The sequence below is a fragment of the Pocillopora verrucosa genome, chromosome 12 (genome assembly GCF_036669915.1).
Source record: "Pocillopora verrucosa isolate sample1 chromosome 12, ASM3666991v2, whole genome shotgun sequence".
Taxonomy (NCBI): Eukaryota; Metazoa; Cnidaria; class Anthozoa; order Scleractinia; family Pocilloporidae; genus Pocillopora; species Pocillopora verrucosa.
The window spans coordinates 4,426,796-4,447,040 of NC_089323.1; the positions used below are offsets into that span (position 1 = coordinate 4,426,796).

A 20,245-nucleotide genomic window follows, 5' to 3' on the forward strand; every position below is an offset into this window, starting at 1 on the left:
AACATCATTACAATTACGAATTATCCTTCACTTGGGACAATCCTTTTTTCTGCAAATCATCTTGGTCTCAAACAATAACTCCATGTGAAATGGAGATGATAAACTTGTTTTCTAAGCATTACCTTCTGTGTATTTGAGCAGATGTTTATAAAGTCCGCATCTTTAATTTACAATGCTTCGTTGTAAACCTAATGGCTAATTCCCAACCATGACAAAATCAAGCGGCTGCCTCTGTTAACAGTGCGTTATCAAGAAACCAAATTTGTGACCTAAGGTGATATATATCTCATCAACATTTGATCGCAAAGAAAAATCCTGAGCGCGTTCTGATTCCAAAATAACTGATAGCCTTCACTACTTCATTAGAAATGCGCAAATTGGCGACATATCATTGTTTTGTTTCGTTATTAAACCACAATTTTTCGCCTGTTAGTTGTTCGTTAGATAATTCAAGTACAACATACTATTTAGAAATAGCTCCTTATATTTTTCCTTACTCTTCTTATCATGAAATGGCATTTCTTCCCCTCTCTCATAACAATTATAATTTTTCCAAATAAGCTATAGAAGTAACAGTACAAGCTAACGTTAAAATAGGTGTGCTCCTATTCATAGCAGAATGCCTGTCTGATTGTCTGCTTTACAGCTCCCCTCACCTCACTTATCTTCCAGCAGTAAAGGAACGGGTTTAAAGTAGAGTTAAATAACACTAAGACAACTGCCATTTCATGGATTATGACGAAATTTCGAAATCGCTCTTTAGTAAGAGTAATTACAGTTCTCGATATAAAAAATGGTACATAACAAACAATTAAAGCTAACTGCACCCACAGTGCGCTGTGCACTGCCTTTCTGTATCGCGCAATGTTCAGTGCATTTCGTTGGCTCGGCTGTTGTTGAACGTGATCTTGCACTTGAGCCTGATGATGACTGAGAGCGCAAAAAATCTTAATGTACGAGGCGATGGAGATAATTAGGCAACATAATACACCTATTAGGCTGTACCAAGCGTTTATACGGTCATCGAGATGACAGAATAATCCAGCAACTAGAGATACAACCCAAATGATAGCTAAAATGACATACGTGCGCCTCAAAGTAACAATCTCTTTGTACCTCAGTCCCAACAACATAGCGAGAAGGCGGTCCACGCTGATGGCCGTCACTGTCGACAATGACACAGAACATAATGCATAGCCTGTTACAACACATCCATCAAAAGAATATCGACAAAGACTCCAGTGCTCTTGAGCCAAGGACATCCAATAGGTAGCGTACAGAGGCTGGGTAATAAGACCAACCAACAGATCAGTTGTTGCCAGACAACGATACAAGAGTTTGGATGGCGGATGGAGGGAAGATTCCTTATGAAGGGCAACAAGGATAAGAGAATTCCCAATAATTGCTGTGATGGAGAAGAGAATGTTGACTGCTGAGAGTGAAATGGACTGCTGTTCGAACTCATATACCCAAACTGGGGAGCATGGCGATTCGTCAAATAGTTTCGTCTGTGTTCCACTTCCCGTTACACTTGCTGTCGCCAGCATCCTACTATCGTTTCCGCTCTTTTGCAGGTTATCTTTAGTTACAACGAGGAATATTTCGTCTTAACAGCACCCGCCAAGTAAAGATCAGTTAAACCTTAGTTTTTGAGTAGCAATTTACAACACGTAAAAGTTTATCAGTAACGTCCGACTATGTAAAATGCCCGAAAACTGTGAGGTTCGTCACACGAAAGAGAAAAAAAGACCGGTTTTCCTGCGTGAATTTTAATTAGTAATAAGGGGAAATTAAAGCTGCATTTGTGATAGGTTAATATCCCAATACAACATGACAAAAAAAAAAAAAAAGAAAAAAAAGCTCAAATAAACCTTCAGTAATAGGATATTGAAAGTCGACCAACAGTCGGTCGACAGTTGACTTATTTTGAATTATTAATTCATGTGATCTTGGGACGCCATGAATTGTTATCGGCATAGGCAAACTGAGGTTGCTTTTTTACCAGGTCGATTAACTAGCTAAACATTCTTCGTGTTCGTTTACAAACCAACATTTGCTAGTTAAACGTGACATCTGTTTTCATTGGGATATTTAACCCAGAATTTAACCCGCTGACTCTGACGATTCAAATTACAAAGGTGCGCACATTGCAAAAATGGCGGGAGACGAAGCGTTCTTGATGACCTATCTTGTGCTAATTTTCGCCATATTGATGTGAGTGAGAAGGCGATTCGTGCAGAGGATGCATTTGATTCCTCTTCAAACAAGGAGAATTCGACGAAATAGGGCAATCCTGTCGATTTAAAATGAAAACAATACCCATCTGTTTCTAGCCTACGCGTAGCCGTACCCTCCCCTCCAAGGTAAAACGGAAGCGAGGGAACGTTTACGCAGACCTGACACTAATCGTGTTCCGTGACGCCACTCTAATTTATGCAAAATAATGTCATTTGATAATATTTTTTTGTGAAATAGCACGTGTTAGCGTGAAGATTATCGAGATAAACAACAACATTGAAGTGAATTCATTCGCCATTTTTCGAGTAAATTTGCGTTTCAGCGTCCGATTTCAAATATATATTTTGCTTTAGGGACGTAGGGGTTAACCAATAAAAAAAATCATAACACATTTTCTTGCAAGAGAGTGACGTCACGGAACACGAATAGTGCCAGGTTTGCGTAGATGTTACCTCGCCTCTGTTTCACCTTGGCGGGGGGAAGGGTACGGGTACACGTAGGCTAATCTGGTTCTGGTTCTGTACACCAGCGCCATGGAATAAGTATGGTCCTGGCCGAGGAATTGGCGAATCCAACTGAGGCGGAGGGATGGTAAATCGGTAAAAACGGGAAGCATTATTGAAGTCGTCAGACATTTTCCGAATTTTAATAAACCACGAGGCAAACTAACCCAAGATACAAGCGTCTGGTAAGTAACAATTCCAGAGTATTTAGCACGCGTCTGTCACTACGCACGATGCGATTTGCAGCATTTACGAGGACAAGTTATACCATCTCGCGAGGTAATATAACTTGGCGTGAACTTCTGGTCATATAGGCTAGATAATCCCTTGTTATTACTAGTGAAAATACCGTGCATTCTCAACTCGCTAAACTCAATACGAACTGTTTTCACTGAATTTCTGGACTTCTCCGACTTTATTTAGCCAAAATTGTCCTAGTGAAAATACAACCTGAAAAAAAAGTCCAATTTCAAAATAAATGCAGGTTACAGATGCAAAGTTATTCTAAAGACACGTGGATTTTTGTTCTCTACGTGTCGCACCTGTGTTGACTTAGGAACGAAACGGCGACAGGTGTAAGAAGTTACGTTGTTAGCCCATCTTTATCTAAACTGTTTCATTCACCATTTACTAAGTTCTTTTAATGGCCACAAATTTAGCCAGATTATTTATTGTGGTCATGAGAAAATTAAAGGTCAAGAAGCTTGAGGTCCCAATTTTTCCAATATCTAATTAATGGTGAGGTAAGCTTCCTGTTTCTTGGAAGGAAGACGACTAGGTGACTGATTCCGATAACACCTTTGCGACGTACATAGAAATGGCAAGGACGTCTTTTCCTACATCTAGGCAGTTTGGAAAGCAGCTAAACTGTAAAACGAAAATTTATCTTTCAAATCAGCACTCTTAATCCCCGCGATATCAACGAGCGCTTTTCATTTAACTAATTTATTCTTGTTTACTCGTCACTATATTCCCACCAATAGCGTAGCTCCATTTCTGTATATGAACCCACACACAACCCACAATTGCTCCAATCGCTGCGGCGTAGTGCTAACGTTCAAAATGCTAGTTTTTAAATTCTTTGTGGTACCCAGTTCACGTTAGTGAGGTAAGCTTCTTGTTTCTTATTCTTGTTTCAAGCGAGCTGTCATGTATATGCCAGGTGATTGGATTCTCTTTGTTGCTGTTTTTCTGTGCGATTATCAGTTCGCCTTTGGTAATTAAAATTATAAGCGAATACTAAGGCGAATTAAGTGGTCTGTTTATCACAGTTGAAAATAATTGACTGATTATTAAATCTTTCAGTTCTTATTGATGTACAGAGTCCTGCGTAGCACGCGGTCACTGAGTGGAGCCATTCAAATCGGGTCAGACAACGTACACAGCACATCTACAGAATCAATCTCACAAGACTTTAAAGAAAAGAAAGTTTATAACTTGAAAAAGTGAATGTGCTATAAAAGACGAAATGGAAACAAATGATACAACAAGCACAAGGCAACTAAGAGGGAGAAAATGGAGGAACTAATGGGATACAAGTCAACTTTTATCTTCCCATTTTCAAGACTTTGATAAAGTGAGTTACCCATTTTTCATTTGCTCGGCTATTTCAAAGAGGAGACTACTGGTTACGAAATGATTTGCCTTGTGCTTGTTGGTCTGTGTGTAAATAAAGAATGTAATGAAATTGTGCGCTAGTTTACATTTGCTGTAAATGATAAGAAATCGAATTTCTTATTTAAACAAACATTTTCCAGCCAATAATGAATGACATAATGCCTTGTTTCCTGATCTTCCAACCCCATCAATATGAATTGAATACCCTGTTTTTCAATGCTTACTCACGGTTGTGTTGCAGATTTCTAAACCAAATCGCCTCATTTTCAGTTTAATTTCCCAAGCAGGAGTTTATAAACGTGTACGGTTCAAATGCGTATTGTGTTACTTGTTGATCAATTCGAGCTTCAAAATCCCCCTCGGACACCCCCCCTCCCCTCCCACATTGACCAGGCGTTCAAACCAAGACCTTGAAGACCTTTTTTCTAATCCATTCCCTCGCGAAAGTGAACTATTTGCCTTTAAACAACTCCATATTTAAAGACTTAACACTTGTATTTTGCTGGAGAGACTTCCGAAAATTCCGGTTCCATTTCAAATTTCCTATCCCAGCCAAGCAAGGACGACGATCTAACGTCCGTGGGTTGCTTGGGAGGTGGGAAGGGGGGAATGCTGTTAGCGTAACATCTTTAATCATAGTATACATTTCTTATGTGCGAGTCGCTCCACTTTCTAGCTTTTTGAGCTGCCGCTGGTTTCCAAAATGAAAAAAAAAATAAAGAAAAAACATCAATTGGTAGAAAGCTCCTACAATAAAACTGAGAAAATTCCTGGTGCCTGTTTACATCGAGCCTGATCACGTGTGACCACGATCACGATCACGGAATCGATCGGTCTTTTGGAACAATTCCTTTTATGAACAATTGACTGATGTTCATGATTACAATTATACCAAAGACGGCCCCAAACGCGGAAAGTAGAGCAACTCACAAATAAGAAATGTGTGTTGATATAGCCAATCAGCTTCTGACACGTCACTCGCTTTTAACACCACTCGGTTAGGTTGATGAATGAACGGCAAAGCCTTCACGATTCTCAATACAAGTTGTTTGTCGGAGCTTTCTTGAATTATGGCGGTTAAAACACTAAAAAATCCGTATCGTTTACAGACAGTGAGGTTCAAACCTTAGGCCGGTGACATCAAAAAAGACAGTCTACAGCTACAATTAAGGATTATGGTGCCGAAATTCAAATTTGGTTGGGAAATAATTTGTTAGAATTTCATTCACATAGAAGTTAGAAGTAAAGATAACATTACTTTGACAGTTTTTTGGAGAGGAAGGACATCAAAGAAATTTGAATTCCATGTGATGAAAATTCAGGTTTACTCTATTGATGGGGATCAAGGCAGTCAGTAAAGAAATTGTTGAAACAAATGAAGAAATAAGAATCTTTGTTTTCTTTTTTAGCTGCTGTATTTTTAAATTATTAAGAATAAACCTGAGAAAACAAGTGTAGAGTTTGACTAAGTACTTACGAGTTCTGTGAGGCTTCCAGGTCAGAAAAAAAACAACGATGGAAAGCCACTGGGGGATTTCGAGTCTTCAACGGCAACAGCCGAAAAAAAACTTGACTGGGTGCCTCTAAACAGGTTCTTTGATGGGGCAAGATAAAACCCTACACATCGAAATTTCGGGGACTGTGGGATCTAAAAGTCTTCGCTTTTGGCTGGGAGAAGATTCATTCGTCTCGGCCACCCAACTTTGAGATAAGTTTCCTAGGAGCATTTTTTGATCTCGTCCGCTTGCGGGAGAGCTTTGTGGCAAGAGTGAAAGTTTTGTGTCGCTTTCTAGTCCTTCAAATTCTTAATCCGTTCCTTTAGCAACTCACCTTTTCCAAAGTTCTCGTCGATCGAGAACCAGTTTGTTTGTTTGTGTTTTTGACCGCTTCGTTTTCTCTAGACTGGCCGGATTTACTGCTTGAAGATTCAATCGCCTGACCAGAGAAGAATGTCGAAATTGATGCCATGTTAAAAAATACATTAACTTCGTTATCATCATCAAAACTGCTGCTTCCTGCTAACAACTTCACTTTAACTGTGGCTCAAACCTCACCTTTTCATAATGCATAGATAATCAAGCGTTTGAACGATATATTTACATTATTTGGAATGCGCTAACGATCTCAAGTGTCTTTTGTGTTTGAAAACTTAATATTGACATTTCCCCAGAGGTTGGCATGTGTAGCATTAAATAACTAATTCCCTGTAAGGGAATCAGTTTTTCAGCAAGAAAAGATTCTACGACAATTTATCTTGCCGTTTTATCCTGAAAGGTCTCCAGATAGTTAAAAGGGTGGAAATATGCTCCAAAGATCATAAATAATTCAAATATTCCTCCCATGGGAAAAAATTTGTATGCAAATGATCTCTGGTTTGAAGGCGGAAGTTTGCTACTTAACAATGGTGTTTGTCTTAGTTACATGTTTATCAAATTGGTAAACGACATTTTGGACCGGAATGGTGAAAACATCAGTGTTTGACTATGGAAAACCTTCACCGAAAGCTATTGATAGCTAGCGAAGTGCTTATAGCAGTGCTGTGATCTTGGAACCTGTCAGAATTATGATCACATACGTACGGCAAACGGAAATACAAAAGGTTGCAGTGCAGATGTCAATCCGTTAGTTTGAAGACTTCCTTTGGACGAATCTATGGTCAAAAATACCATGTTATTTACGCCGAAAAAAAAAATTACCACACCAACGTTTTTTTTACAAAATGGTTTTGTTATCGATTAGAAATATTGAATCATTTCATAGGTGCAAAGTACAAGGCTAAAAAAACCTTTATTATATATATTTTATGCTTTGTAAACCATTAAGTTAGGTAAGTCAAATTTTTTTTGGTTGAGTCATCATTTGATTGCAAAACATTACCGTCGAATTAATTAAAGTTGTTATGTATACAGCAGGTATTACAATCATTTTCGCTATAAGTGGCTCCACTACTGACTAGAAGAAAGTATCTGTAGTAGTCTCTTCTTTTCTGCATCACAGATTTTTTCTTTTCCTTTTTCTTTTTCTCTTTTCGACAGCTTATCGAGTGACAACGCAGCCTGTTTAAGGCGTTCAGCTAGTAAAACGAAGTCCACAGTAAACGGAATTTTTTATTTCGTAATAAACACTTTGGCTAATTCCCCATCATAACAAAATCGAGAGGCTGGCTTCGTGAAAAGCACGTTATCACTAAACCGTATTTCTGAGCTCAGTCGACATATCTCATCAAGTTTTGATCAAAAGAAAAATCCTCAATTCATTTTGATTCCAAATAATAGCCTTCATTACTTAATTACTAATGCGCAAATTGGAGAAATGTTATTGTTTTTTTATGGCTACTAAACTATAATTTTTCACCTGTTAGTTGTTCGTTAAATAATTCGATTACGATGTACTATTGAGAAGGAGCTCTTCATATTTTTCCTTGCTCTTTTCATCATGAGATAGCATATCTTCCCTTTTCTCCTAACATCTATACTTTTTTCAAATAAGTTATAGAAGAAACAGTCCATACCAACGTTAAAATAGGTCTACCCCTCTGCATAGCAGATTGCTTGTCTGATTGTCTGCTTTACTGCTCGTCTCACTTCACTTATCTTCCAGCAGTAAAGGAACGGGTTTAAAGTAGAGTTGAAGAACACTAAGACATTTGCCATTCCCAGGAATATGAAGAAATTCGAAATTCCACTCTTTGTACTAAGAAAGATCACAATTTTCACTGTAAATTGTGGTACATAACAGACAACTAAAGCTAACTGCACCCACAGCGCATTGTAGACTGCCTTTTTGTATCGCGCCATGTTCAGTGCATTCGGTTGGCTCGGCTGTTGCTGAGCATAATCTCGTATTTGAGCCTGATGATGACTGAGAGCGCAGAAAATCTTTGTGTACGAGGCGACTGAGATTATCAAACAGGATGGTGTAATTAAAAAGCTGCACCAAAGGCCTATACGGTAATTGAGATGAGAGAATAAACCAGCGACTATACATACAACCCAAAAGATGGCTAAAATAATATACGTACGCCTCAAAGTTACAACCTCTTTGTATCTCAGTCCCAACAACATGGCGAGAAGTCGGTCCACGCTTATGGCTGTTAAAGTCAACAAAGACACTGAACATAATGCATAGCTTGAAACGTAGACTGCGTCCCTTGCGTAGTGACAAAGACTCCAGTGTTCGTGAACCAAAGACATCCAGTAGGTAGTATAGAGAGGCTGGGTAACAAGACCAACCAATAGATCAGTCGTTGCCAGACAACGATACAAGAGTTTGGATGGCGAATGGAGGGAAGATTCCTTGTGAAGGGCAACAAGAATAAGAGAATTCCCAAGAATTGCTGTGGTGAAGAGGAGAATGTTTATTGCTGAGAATGAAATGGACTGTTGTTTAAACTCACCTACCCAAACCGAGGAGCATAGCGATTCTTCAAATGTTTGCGCGTTTGTTCCACTTCCCGTTATATTTGTTGTCGCCATCATTCTACAGTTGTCGTTTCCACTCTTTTGCGCGTTTTCCTTAGTTACAACGAGGAATATTTCGCCTTAACAGCATACTCCAAGTCAAGATCAGTTAAACTTTCATTTCTGAATAGCAATTACAGAGGATAAAAAAAAAACATCAGTTTAGCTCCTGCGCTTGTAAAATTCCCGAAAGCTGTGATGTTTGTCACACGAAAGAGAAAAAAAGGACTATGTTTGCTGCATGAATTTGAATTAGTAATATGGAGAAAGTAAATTGCATTTGTCCCGACACAGCAGAAAAAAACTTCTTCTATCAAATAAACTTTCAGGATATCGAAAGTCGACCGACAGTCGCTCGATAACGTGTTGTTTGGATCGGATTCGTCGCCTTACCAGGACAATTGCGTGAATTATTCATTCATATCATTCATATCAGTTCTATAGATGATGCACTATTTAGACGAGAAAAAATTTCCATAATTTTGTCTCTTTTTATTCCAGTAACATGAAGTAAATCGATCGTTCCTATTGAAACTTTCCTGATATTGGAAGTATGTTTAATTTCATCTTTGTTATCCGGACTCAAATTGATCCATGGGCAAACAATTCAATTGCAAAGAAAACGCATTATAAAGTTATTTAAGGCGTCAAGTAAAGTATACAAAACAGTCTGAACCTTTTACCGTGCGTTTTACTTGTAACTGTCTCCAGTATTTTTGTTTGATTGATTTCATAATACAACAGAAAAACAAATAACTCCTCACTTAAACAAACCTTCATTGATAGGACACCGACAGTCGACCGACACTTTGACGAATTTGATCAGATTGGCTGCCTAGCGTGAATTATTAATTCACGTGACTTGGGACGACATGAATTGTTATCAGGTTAGGCGAACTGGGAGAAAAAGTCCAATTTCAAAATTAATGTAGATTACAGATGGAAAGTTATTCTAAAAATGTTTGAATTTTTGTTCTCTACATGTCACACTTGTCAAAGGGTGGAAATGTTTCTCAAAAGATCCAAATAACTCAAATATTCCTCCCACGGAAGACATGCTGTGTGCAAATTATATCTTGATTTAAAGCGGAAGTTCGCTACCGAACAATGCTGTTTGTCTTAGTTACCTGTTTATCTAGTTCGTAAACCAAATTTTGGAAATGGCATCGTATAACAGGGAAAAATTTACACTCTCTGTGACCATCATTTCAAAAGAAATGGCAAAAAACATCAGTTTTTGACATAGGAAAGCCTTCACTGAAAGCTATTGACAGATGATGAAGTGCTTATGGCAATGCTGTGATCATGGGACTTGTCAGAATCATGATCACATATAAAAAAAAGGAAAAGGTTGCAGCGCGGATGTTACTAGGTCAGGAAGCAGTTTGAATACTTTCTTTGGATGAATCTATGGTCACCAATAACATGTTATTTTAGCCGAGGTTTTGGTTCTTTTTTGTTTTATTTTGTTTTGTTTTGTTTTTTAATAAATTCATTCATTTTAAAAGCGCCAAGCATAAAGCCAAAGAAACCTTATTATATTGTCTGCTTAATAACGCTGAAGTAAGTTAAGTTGAATTTTTCGTTGAGTCATTATTTGATTGCAAAACATTACCGTGGTAACAGTTAAAGTTGTTATGTATACGACAGATGGTTGCATTCATTTTGTCTCTCGATTCCCCTTTCGAAATAAATGGCCCCACTACTGACTCGAAGAAAATATCTGTTGTAGTCACTTTAAGTCTGTATCACAGCTTTTACTGATAGCTTATCGGGTGACAACACAGCCTCTTCGAGGTGTTCAGCTTGCAAAACGAAGTGCAAAGTAAGTTAATGGCGCGATAGTCACGGCGGAGCGAAAAAAGAGTGAGACTGGGTCGAGATGGGTAAAGAACGGCTTTCACCCGACCCGTTTTTCCACTCCGCCGCTACTATCCTCCTGTGTGCCATTTCGCTCCGTTTTACTAAATGAACGCCTGGAAAAGGCTAGTGATGAGAACACCAGCTAAATATGAGCTTTGCTTACATAGACATGCTTAACGTCCTGGGTCATTCTACATCATTTCATTATATTCTATTTTAAGATCGGTTTCAGCCTGGCATAGCTCATGACTTAGCAAGACAAAGTAAATAAAGAAACGTTTAAAAATTTTTCTGGATTATTTTAAAACGTAAATATACGATATCTAGAAATCGTGGTTGGAAATCAGTCGATCGATAAATATTTTTGAACTAGCAAACATCACCCACCAAATTTATTTGATTCTCGTTTTATCGATGATATATATTTTTATTTATGGAAACTTATTCCTTCAATTATAATTATTCACTTTTTTTTCAGAATTCTGAATGACATAAATAATTTTTTTGGCCATCAGATGAAATTCAGACTCGGGAATGATCCTTGCAGTGGTGAGCTGTCATACAAATCTTTTTCGTTAGGTGCAGCGGTAGGTACCTAAGAGCGGGTGTAAGCAGCTTTTGTACTCGATTGTCATTAAAATGAGAAAATGTTTTCTCATAAGACCAGTTGTGTGTACACGGCCTGTGATAGAGACATAACTCTTCTTGAATATTCGAATTTGTTAATAAAGGTGCCTTTCAAATTATTTGCTCTAATTAATCTTTGGCACACGACATTACCCTTTTATCAAATGGTATATCTTTTCCTCTCTACTAACAACCACAACTATTAAACAGCTTTGGAAGAAACAAAACATGGCAAATTTCATGTCTGATTGTCTCGCATCTTTGATCTTCCAACGCTAAAGAAACGAGTTTAAATGTGGAGTTAAAGAAAACTGCAACATTCGCTATGCCCCCGATTATGGAGAAATTTGATAATCGGTTTAAACTTTAAGATATTTTCTGTATCGCGCCATGTTCGGTGCATTTGTTTTGTTCGGCTGTTGTCAAACATGATCTTGTAAATTAGCCAAACCTCAATTTGTGAATAATAATTACATAAAGAGTTCATCAGTAGCATTTGACTATGGAAAATGCTCTGACAAGCTGCCTGATGTGTTTTACGACAAAGAAAAAAGGGGCCAGGTTTTTCTGCGAATTTTAATTAGCAGCAAACCGCAAGCAAATATACACTTGTGATAGAATTATTTCACAATATGACTACAAAAAACCCTGTTTACCCATATAAACTTTCATTGATAAGGTGGTTTATCGACTTTTGATATAATTTATGCAACCTTAGGACGCCGTGAATTATCTCAGTTAAAGGTAAAAGCCTTTATTGAAGACGCTAATTGGTATTGGGAAAAATAGAAAACTGGATCAAATAAAACTATTCAAAATTAATTTACTTCAAACATCATTAACATTACGAATTCTTCTTCACTTGGGACAATCCTTTTTTTTGCAAATCATCTTGGTCTCAAACAATAACTCCGTGTGAAATAGAGATAATAAACTTTTTTTTATAAGCATTCCCTACAGTGTATTTAAGCAGATATTAACAAAGGCCGCATCTTTAATTTACAATGTTTCGTTGAAAACCCAATAACTAATTCCCAATCATGACAAAATCAAGCGGCTGGGTCCATTAACAGCGCGTTATCAAGAAACCATATTTCTGGCCTAAGATGAAATGTATCTCATGAAGATTTGATCGCTATGAAAAATCCTGAGCGCATTCTGATTCCAAAATAACTGATAGCCTTCACTACTTCATTACAAATGCGCAAATTGGCGAAGTTATTGTTTTGTTATGGTTACTAAACTACAATTTTTCGCCTGTTAGCTGTTCGTTCGATAATTCAAGTACAATATGCTATTTAGAGGTAGCTCCTCATATTTTTCCTAACTCTTCTGGTCATGAAATGGCATTTCTTCCCCTCACTCCTAACAATAACAATTTTTCCAAATAAGCTGTAGAAGAAACAGTACATGCCAACGTTAAGATAGGTCTACCCCTATGCATAGCAGATTGCTTGTCTGATTGTACTTTACTGCTCGTCTCACTTCTCTTATCTTCCAGCAGTAAAGAAACGGGTTTAAAGTAGAGTTAAATAACACCAAGACAACTTCCATCCCATTGATTATGACGAAATGCCGAAATCGCTCTTTAGTAAGAGTAATTACACTTTCGACTATAAAAAATGGTACATAACAAACAATTAAAGCTAACTGCACCCACAGTGCGCTGTGCACTGCCTCCTTGTATCGCGCAATGTTCAGTGCATTTGCTTGGATCGGCTGTTGTTGAACGTGATTTTGCACTTGAGTCTGATGATGACTGAGAGCGCAAATAATTTTAATGTACGAGGCGATGGAGATAACTAGGCAACATGATACACCTATAAGACTGTACTAAGCGGTTATACGGTCATCGAGATGACGGAATAATCCAGCGACTAGAGATACAACCCAAACGATAGCTAAAATAATATACGTGTGCCTCAAAGTAAAAATCTCTTTGTATCTCAGTCCCAACAACATAGCGAGAAGTCGGTCCACGCTTATGGCCGTCAGTGTCGACAATGACACTGAACATAATGCATAGCCTGTTACGCCACATCCGTCAAAAGAGTATCGACAAAGACTCCAGTGCTCGTGAACCACGGACATCCAATAGGTAGCGTACAGAGGCTGGGTAACAAGACCAACCAGTAGATCAGTCGTTGCCAGACAACGATACAAGAGTTTGGATGGCGGATGGAGTGAAGATTCCTTGTGAAGGGCAACAAGGATAAGAGAATTCCCTAGAATTGCTGCGATGGAGAGGAGAATGTTGATTGCAGAGAATGAAATGGACTGTTGTTTAAACTCATCTACCCAAACCGAGGAGCATAGCGATTCTTCAAATGTTTGCGCGTTTGTTCCACTTCCCGTTATATTTGTTGTTGCCTTCATCCTGCTGTCGTTTCCACTCTTTTGCGCGTTTTCCTTAGTTACAACGAGGAATATTTCGTCTTAACAGCATACTCCAGGTCAAAATTAGTTAAACTTTCAATTTTTTGAATAGCAATTACAGAAGATAAATAAAAACATTCGTAAAGCGTCGGAGCTTGTAAAATTCACGAAAGCTGTGATGTGTGATTAGTAAAAAGGAGGAGGTAAAATTGCATTTCTCCCAACACAACAGAAAAAACTTCTTCTCTCAAATAAACCTTCAGGATATCGAAAGTCGACCGACAGTCGGTCGACACTCGGACGTGTTGTTTGGATCGGATTCGTCGCCTTACCCGGATAATTGCGCGAATTATTCATTGTCGACCTTGGAAATGTTTAGCAGACAAACCACACAAGATGCTCTGGCATTTATGTTCGTAGAGGATGTCAAGTTTTCGATGCTTTTCGAAAGGTTAACCCAAAAAAATGCGTCCTTTCCTTATTGGTCGCAAGATCGCTTTGACTTGACTCGCGTCACGGACGAAGAACGCAAGGCTGAATTTCGTTTTGGACTTGCTGAATTGCCCCTGTCAGCAAAAGTTCTGGCCATTCCTGATACATTTGTATGTAGAAACGGGACTGTAGCAACTGGCATGGAAGGTTTGTGCATTCTTTTACGAAGATTTGCATACCCATGCAGATTGAGCGACTTAATTCCAAGGTTCGGGAGATCTGTACTTGAACTAAGCGAGATTACCTCGGAAGTTTCAAGCTACACCTTTGTTAACTATGAGTATACTTTACAAAGTTTGAACTAGCCCTGGCTGCAGCCCGATTGTTTGTAGAGCTTTGCAGATGCAATTTCCGGCAGAGGATCTGCGTTGTCTAATTGTTGGGGGTTCGTGGATGGAACAGTTCGACCAATTGCCAGACCAGGAGACACCAGAGAGTGCTATACAATGGGCATAAAAGGATTCATGCATTAAAATTCCAGTCAGTTGTTGCACCTAATGGGATGATAGCTAACCTTTATGGCCCAGTTGGTGAGACATTTCATATACATGATTTAATTGTCGATCAGTAATTTATTATATCGTTATATTTAGGCACAAGTTAAGGTCCTTGTTGACATACTTATTGCATTCAGTTATTATTATTATTATTATTTATTGACTATTAAATTCTTCCACTATCTCTTTAATCCTTTCCCACATACTGCAGCAACTTAATATGGTGGATTCCCAAGTTCTTCAACCTGGAAGGCAAACGAAAATTGGTTCGAGAAATTTGAGTTTGAGTTTGAGGAATCGGGAGTAAAAATCCACGTTTGAGTGAAACAAATCCAAGGGAAACAACTTTTGGTTTGAGTCATCAGGATGTCTTAGTGTGTATAGGAACATTTCAGAAAAATTAAGAAAGATGAGGACTCACCGGAGACATTTTATGTGCTAATAATATACATGGAAAAATTACTCAGTTCTGATTGGTTAAGATAAATGCAGTTTTCAGGTAATTCAGTGCAGAAGAGAGTTGATTCGGTGCAAAGAAAGTAACAAACTAGACATTCTGATTGGTCAATAATCAAAGAAACTTACATAAAGCCAATCAAATGCGAGCCCTGGATGTCGGAACAAAATTTGAAAATTTGAAACTTTGCGAGTGAAACAATGGCCGGCGTTTTCAGTGGGTTTTCTTTCGTCATCGCAGCTGAAAAGTAGCTCAAACAACGAAAACACTGTAAAAAGTACTGCTTTTTGGTTGTCGGTTTGGAAAAATGGTGTTTAGAGAAGGGAATTGACAAGGAAATCGGAAATTACGAGCCGACCCAGCTTAACATTTTGCTCGAGCGATCCAATGCCAAAATTAAAAACAAGCATGGTTAAACCTCGATTCCCGGTTTCATCGAAAGTGATTCGGACACAGACCGAAAAATTCCTTGAACTGTTTAGCCAAACTTTGAACTTTTTTTGCGCCTTAAAGGTGTGAAGATATTTTTTTTTTTTGCATTTTATTAATTTTTATTAATTCAAAGTTACATACATTTTTCATAAACAAACATAATTCACATAAACAGACAGACACGGTATATCATATATCTACATACACAATCCACAGTTCCTCTTAGCTCTCCTCGGCTTCTAAATATAATACTAGTACAGTGCAGCAACAAAACATGAGATTCTATATCATCTAATAATTTTTGTACTTGTCCCATCTCATATTATGAGCTTTTAGCTTATTATTTGATTTTGCGATCATTGTCTCGAGTTGGTGGATCGTTTTAATTTTGAGGTTTAATACTTTAATTGAAGGAAGAGATTTGTTCTGTCGGCAAGAATATAAATACTGTTTGGCAATTATGAAAATATGATTGATTAATAATTCGTCTTCGCACCTTAAAATACCAAACATTATATCTTTTTCAGAGACGTGTTTTATCTTTACGCCTAGATTATCGAACCACTTTATTACCTCAGCCCAGAAATCCTTAGTATAACGACAAGAAAAAAAAAAGTGCTCCAAGGATTCGTTCATTTCGCCACAAAAGGAACACGCCGGGGATGGAATAATACCAATTTTGTTTAAAAAAGAATTTGTGATAAGACACCTGTTAAGTAGTTTATACAGCTGGAATTCACGCGATTTTGTGTCCAAGGAAGTACGAAATGGCAAGCTGTAAATCTCTTTCCATTCTAAAACATCATTAACAAAATGAGTATTAAAATTCAGTTGGGCAGTCGGTGGAGTGATGATTCTATTTCGAAGTTCTTTATATATAGTCTTTGAAATGACTGAAGATATCATTGCATGTTATAGTTTGATCGTACGCGGTTGTTTTGACCGAACGCACGGTTTGAATAAATTATTTTTGCACTTGATGCGCCGGCTTTACTTATGCCTAATTATGATAGGACATCTCGTATTTTTCCATGTATATTATTAACACGTCATCACATGATTTTTCTTGTGTAATTTGGAATAAACAAGCATTTGTTAATTTTTTCAAAGAACACAAATTGCACTCGCCCTATGGGCTCATGCAATTTTGTTAGTCTTTAAAAAAATTTACACCTGCTTATTTATTCTAAATTGCACTCGAAATCATGTGATTACCTGTACAAATCATTTCTGGTTCTAAGGAGGAGGTTTGCTTCTGAACAATGCTGTTTGTTTTAGTTACCATGTTATCGAATTGGTCGGCGACATTTTGGATAAAGCATCGTATAACAGGGACAAATTTTTACTCCCTGTGACCGTTGTTTCGAAAGAAATTGTGAAAAAATCAATGTTTGACTCAGGAAAACCTTTAGTGAAAGCTACTGACTGATGACGAAGTGCTTAGCCAACGCTGTGATATCGGGACTTGTCAGAATTGTGATCACATATGTACGGCAAATTGAAAGAAAAAAGGTTGCATTGTAGATGTTACTCGGTCAGGAAGCAGTTTGAAGACTTCCTTTGGATGAGTCTATGGTCACCAAGACCATACTGTTTTAGCCCAGGTTTTTTATGGGTAAAAATAAACGTAACGGTCCAAACCGACATTCAAAAAAGAAAAGTAAAAACTACCATTAAAACGATTTAAGTTGTCATGTATACTACAGATGATTGCACTCATTTTGTCTAACTCTCGATTCCTCTTTCGTAATAACTTGCTCCACTACTGACTCGAAAAAAAAATCTGTAGTAGTCACTTGCATTCTGAATCACAGTACTTTTTTTGACAACTTATTGATTGACAACATAGCCTGTTCGAGGCGTTCAGTTGGTAAAACGAGGTGCACAGTAAACGGCGCGATAGTTACCGCGGAACGAAAAAAGAGTGAGGCTTGGTTCCATCGGGTAAAGAACAACGTTCTCCTTACCCGATCTGTACCGATCTGGACCCGACCCGACCCGACCCGACCCGACATAAGCCTCCCCGTTATTTCACTTCACGGCTGTTATCGTGCCATGTACCATTTCGCTCCGTTTTACTAAACGAAAGCCTTGTGATAACAACAGCAGCTTAATATGAGCTCTACTTATAGAGATGTGCTTAACAGCCTGTGACATTATAATAACAGTTTATTAAACTCTTTTGCCGTAACTTACTGAATTAACGAGTTATAATACACTGAAAACTCAATAAGATCAACTATGTACATTTCTGTATATGTTAAGTACAAATTATATACGCCACACCAGAACATGCATCACATTTGTTATAAATCCTTAATAGTCAAAAAATCTTTCGTGCGCTTCGTTCTACAGGTAGCAATGTTTCTGTAAAAGTAAAGCTAGTCTAATTTGTGCCTTAGGATGTAGGGACAGGTATTGTCTAGGCGTGTTGGTAGAAGAGGATGAAGAGGGTTTTTTATGTTCTTCATTTGTACATATACTCTTTACATATCTTATCTCCTCCATGCGCAAGAGTCTTTACCCTTCCTAACTCGAGGGAACATTCTACATCATTTCATCATATTCTGTTTAAAGATTAGTTTCACTTAGCTTGCCTAGCTAAGCTCATGACTCAGCAAGACAAAATAAATGAAAGCATTTTCAAAATTTTCTGGAGTACTTTAGAACAAAATTCTACGATATGTAGAAATCGCAGTCGGAAATCAGTCGATCCTGATAGATAATTTGAACTTTTAAACATCACCGACCAAATTTATATGATTCCCATTTTATCTGTGAAATATACCTTCATTTATGACAGTTATGGCAACGTCAACCTATTCATATTGTTTACACATCAAAAATTTGTATACAACCTTTTATTCATTCCGTGATATTCGTGACAATCTCGAGAATGAAAGGGAAATCCTAAAGGAAACCGCATAAAAGAGGTTAGAGCGTAGTAGTTTTTAAACCAATTCTTATTCCTTCCATTATACTTATTCATTTTTTTTCAGAATTTTAATGACACTAATCATTTTTTGACCATCAGATGAAATTTAAGCGCGGAAATGATCCTTGCAGCGGTGAGCTGTCATACAAACCTTTTAATTTGAAGCAGTGGTAGGAACTCAAGAGAAGCTTTCGACTCGATTGTCATGAAATGAGAGCATGTTTTCTCATAAGGCCAGCTTTGTGTACACGGCCTGTGATGGTCACGTATTCCCCTTGAATATTCGAGTTTGGTGATAAGAATGCTTTTAAAATAACAGCAAAGAAATGGGGTTAAAGTCGAGTTAAAGAAAACTAAAACATTCCCCATGCCCCTGATTATGATGAAATTCCATATCAGAATTTCCAAATTAGTTATAGAGCCTGCCAACGTTAAATTAGGTCTACCCTTATGCATAGCAGATTGCTTGTCTGATTGTCTGCTTTACTGCTCGTCTCACTTCACTTATCTTCCAGCAGTAAAGAAACGGGTTTAAAGTAGAGTTAAAAAAAATTAAGACAGTTGCCATTCCATATATTAAGAAGAAATTCGAAAATCTCCCTGTACTAAGAAAGATTACAATTTTCACCGTAAAAAGTGGTGCATAACAGATAACTAATGCTAACTGCACCCACAGTGTATTGTAGACTGCCTTTCTGTATCGCGCCATGTTCAATGCATTTAGTTGTCTCGACTGTTGTTGAACATGACTTTGTATTTGAGCCTGGTGATGACCGAGAGCGCAAAAAATCTTTGTGTACGAGACGACTGAGATTATCAGGCAAGATGGTGTAACTATAAGGGTGCACCATAGGGTTATACGGTAATTGAGACGAGAGAATAAACCAGTGACTAGACATACCACCCAGACGATAGCTAAAATGATATACGTGCGCTTCAAAGTTACAATCTCTTTATATCTTAGCCCCAACAACTTGGCGAGAAGTCGGTCCACGCTTATGGCCGTCAACGTCGACAAAGACACTGAACATAGTGCATAGCTTGATATGTAGACTGCGTCCCTTGAGTACCGACAAAGACTCCAGTGTTCGTGAACTAAGGACATCCAGTAGGCAGCATAGAGAGGCTGGGTAACAAGACCAACCAGTAGATCAGTCGTTGCCAGACAACGATACAAGAGTTTGGATGGCGGATGGAGGGAAGATTCCTTGTGAAGGGCAGCAAGGATAAGAGAATTCCCAAGAATTGCTGTGATAGAGAGGAGAATGTTGACTGCTGAGAATGAAATGGACTGTTGTTTAAACTCACCTACCCAAACTGGGGAACATAGCGATTTGTCAAATGCTTGCGTATTTGTTCCACTTTCCGTTAGATTTGTTGTCGCCATCATCCTGCTGTCGTTTCCTTTCTCTTGCAGGTTATCTTTAGTTACAACGAGGAATATTTCGTCTTAACAGTATCCTATAAGTCAAGGTCGGTTGAACGTTAGCTTTTGGATATCAGTTACAGGAAGTAAAAATTCATCACTAGCATCTGACTATGTATAACGTCCGAAAGCTGTGAGGTTTGTGACACGAAAGAGAGCAAAAGACCAGTTTTTATGCGCGAATTTTAATTAGTAGTAAGGAGAAAATTAAACTGCTCTTGTGATAGGTTAATATCCCAACAAAACATAAAAAAAAAAACTTCTTTACTCAAATAAACCTTTAGTGATAGGATATCGAAAGTCGACCGAAAGATGGCGATAG

The 20,245-nt window shown here is 38.0% G+C and overlaps 4 protein-coding genes across 4 annotated transcripts; all 4 read right to left on the reverse strand.

Moving 5' to 3' along the window:
- Positions 1–501: 501 nt before the first annotated feature.
- Positions 502–1,547, reverse strand: LOC131793467 (melanocyte-stimulating hormone receptor-like). Its single transcript, XM_059110881.2, has one exon. It carries the CDS (start codon positions 1,545–1,547, stop codon positions 606–608), a length of 942 nt encoding a protein of 313 aa, XP_058966864.2. The 3' UTR covers positions 502–605.
- A 6,338-nt stretch (positions 1,548–7,885) lies between these two features.
- Positions 7,886–8,833, reverse strand: LOC131793465 (melanocyte-stimulating hormone receptor-like). The gene has a single exon (XM_059110880.1). It carries the CDS (start codon positions 8,831–8,833, stop codon positions 7,886–7,888), a length of 948 nt encoding a protein of 315 aa, XP_058966863.1.
- Positions 8,834–13,141: 4,308 nt separating this feature from the next.
- LOC136277414 (5-hydroxytryptamine receptor 1D-like) lies at positions 13,142–13,684 on the reverse strand. The gene has a single exon (XM_066159443.1). The coding sequence runs from the start codon at positions 13,682–13,684 to the stop codon at positions 13,142–13,144; it is 543 nt and encodes a 180-aa protein (XP_066015540.1).
- A 5,114-nt stretch (positions 13,685–18,798) lies between these two features.
- Positions 18,799–19,929, reverse strand: LOC131793482 (melanocyte-stimulating hormone receptor-like). The gene has a single exon (XM_059110894.2). It carries the CDS (start codon positions 19,885–19,887, stop codon positions 18,946–18,948), a length of 942 nt encoding a protein of 313 aa, XP_058966877.2. The 5' UTR covers positions 19,888–19,929; the 3' UTR covers positions 18,799–18,945.
- Positions 19,930–20,245: the final 316 nt, after the last annotated feature.

Excerpts from the sequence above, each read along its gene's own strand:
- LOC131793467 (XM_059110881.2), bottom strand. The coding sequence starts at position 1,547 with ATGCTGGCGACAGCAAGTGTAACGGGAAGTGGAACACAGACGAAACTA.
- LOC131793465 (XM_059110880.1), bottom strand. The coding sequence starts at position 8,833 with ATGGCGACAACAAATATAACGGGAAGTGGAACAAACGCGCAAACATTT.
- LOC136277414 (XM_066159443.1), bottom strand. The coding sequence starts at position 13,684 with ATGAAGGCAACAACAAATATAACGGGAAGTGGAACAAACGCGCAAACA.
- LOC131793482 (XM_059110894.2), bottom strand. The coding sequence starts at position 19,887 with ATGATGGCGACAACAAATCTAACGGAAAGTGGAACAAATACGCAAGCA.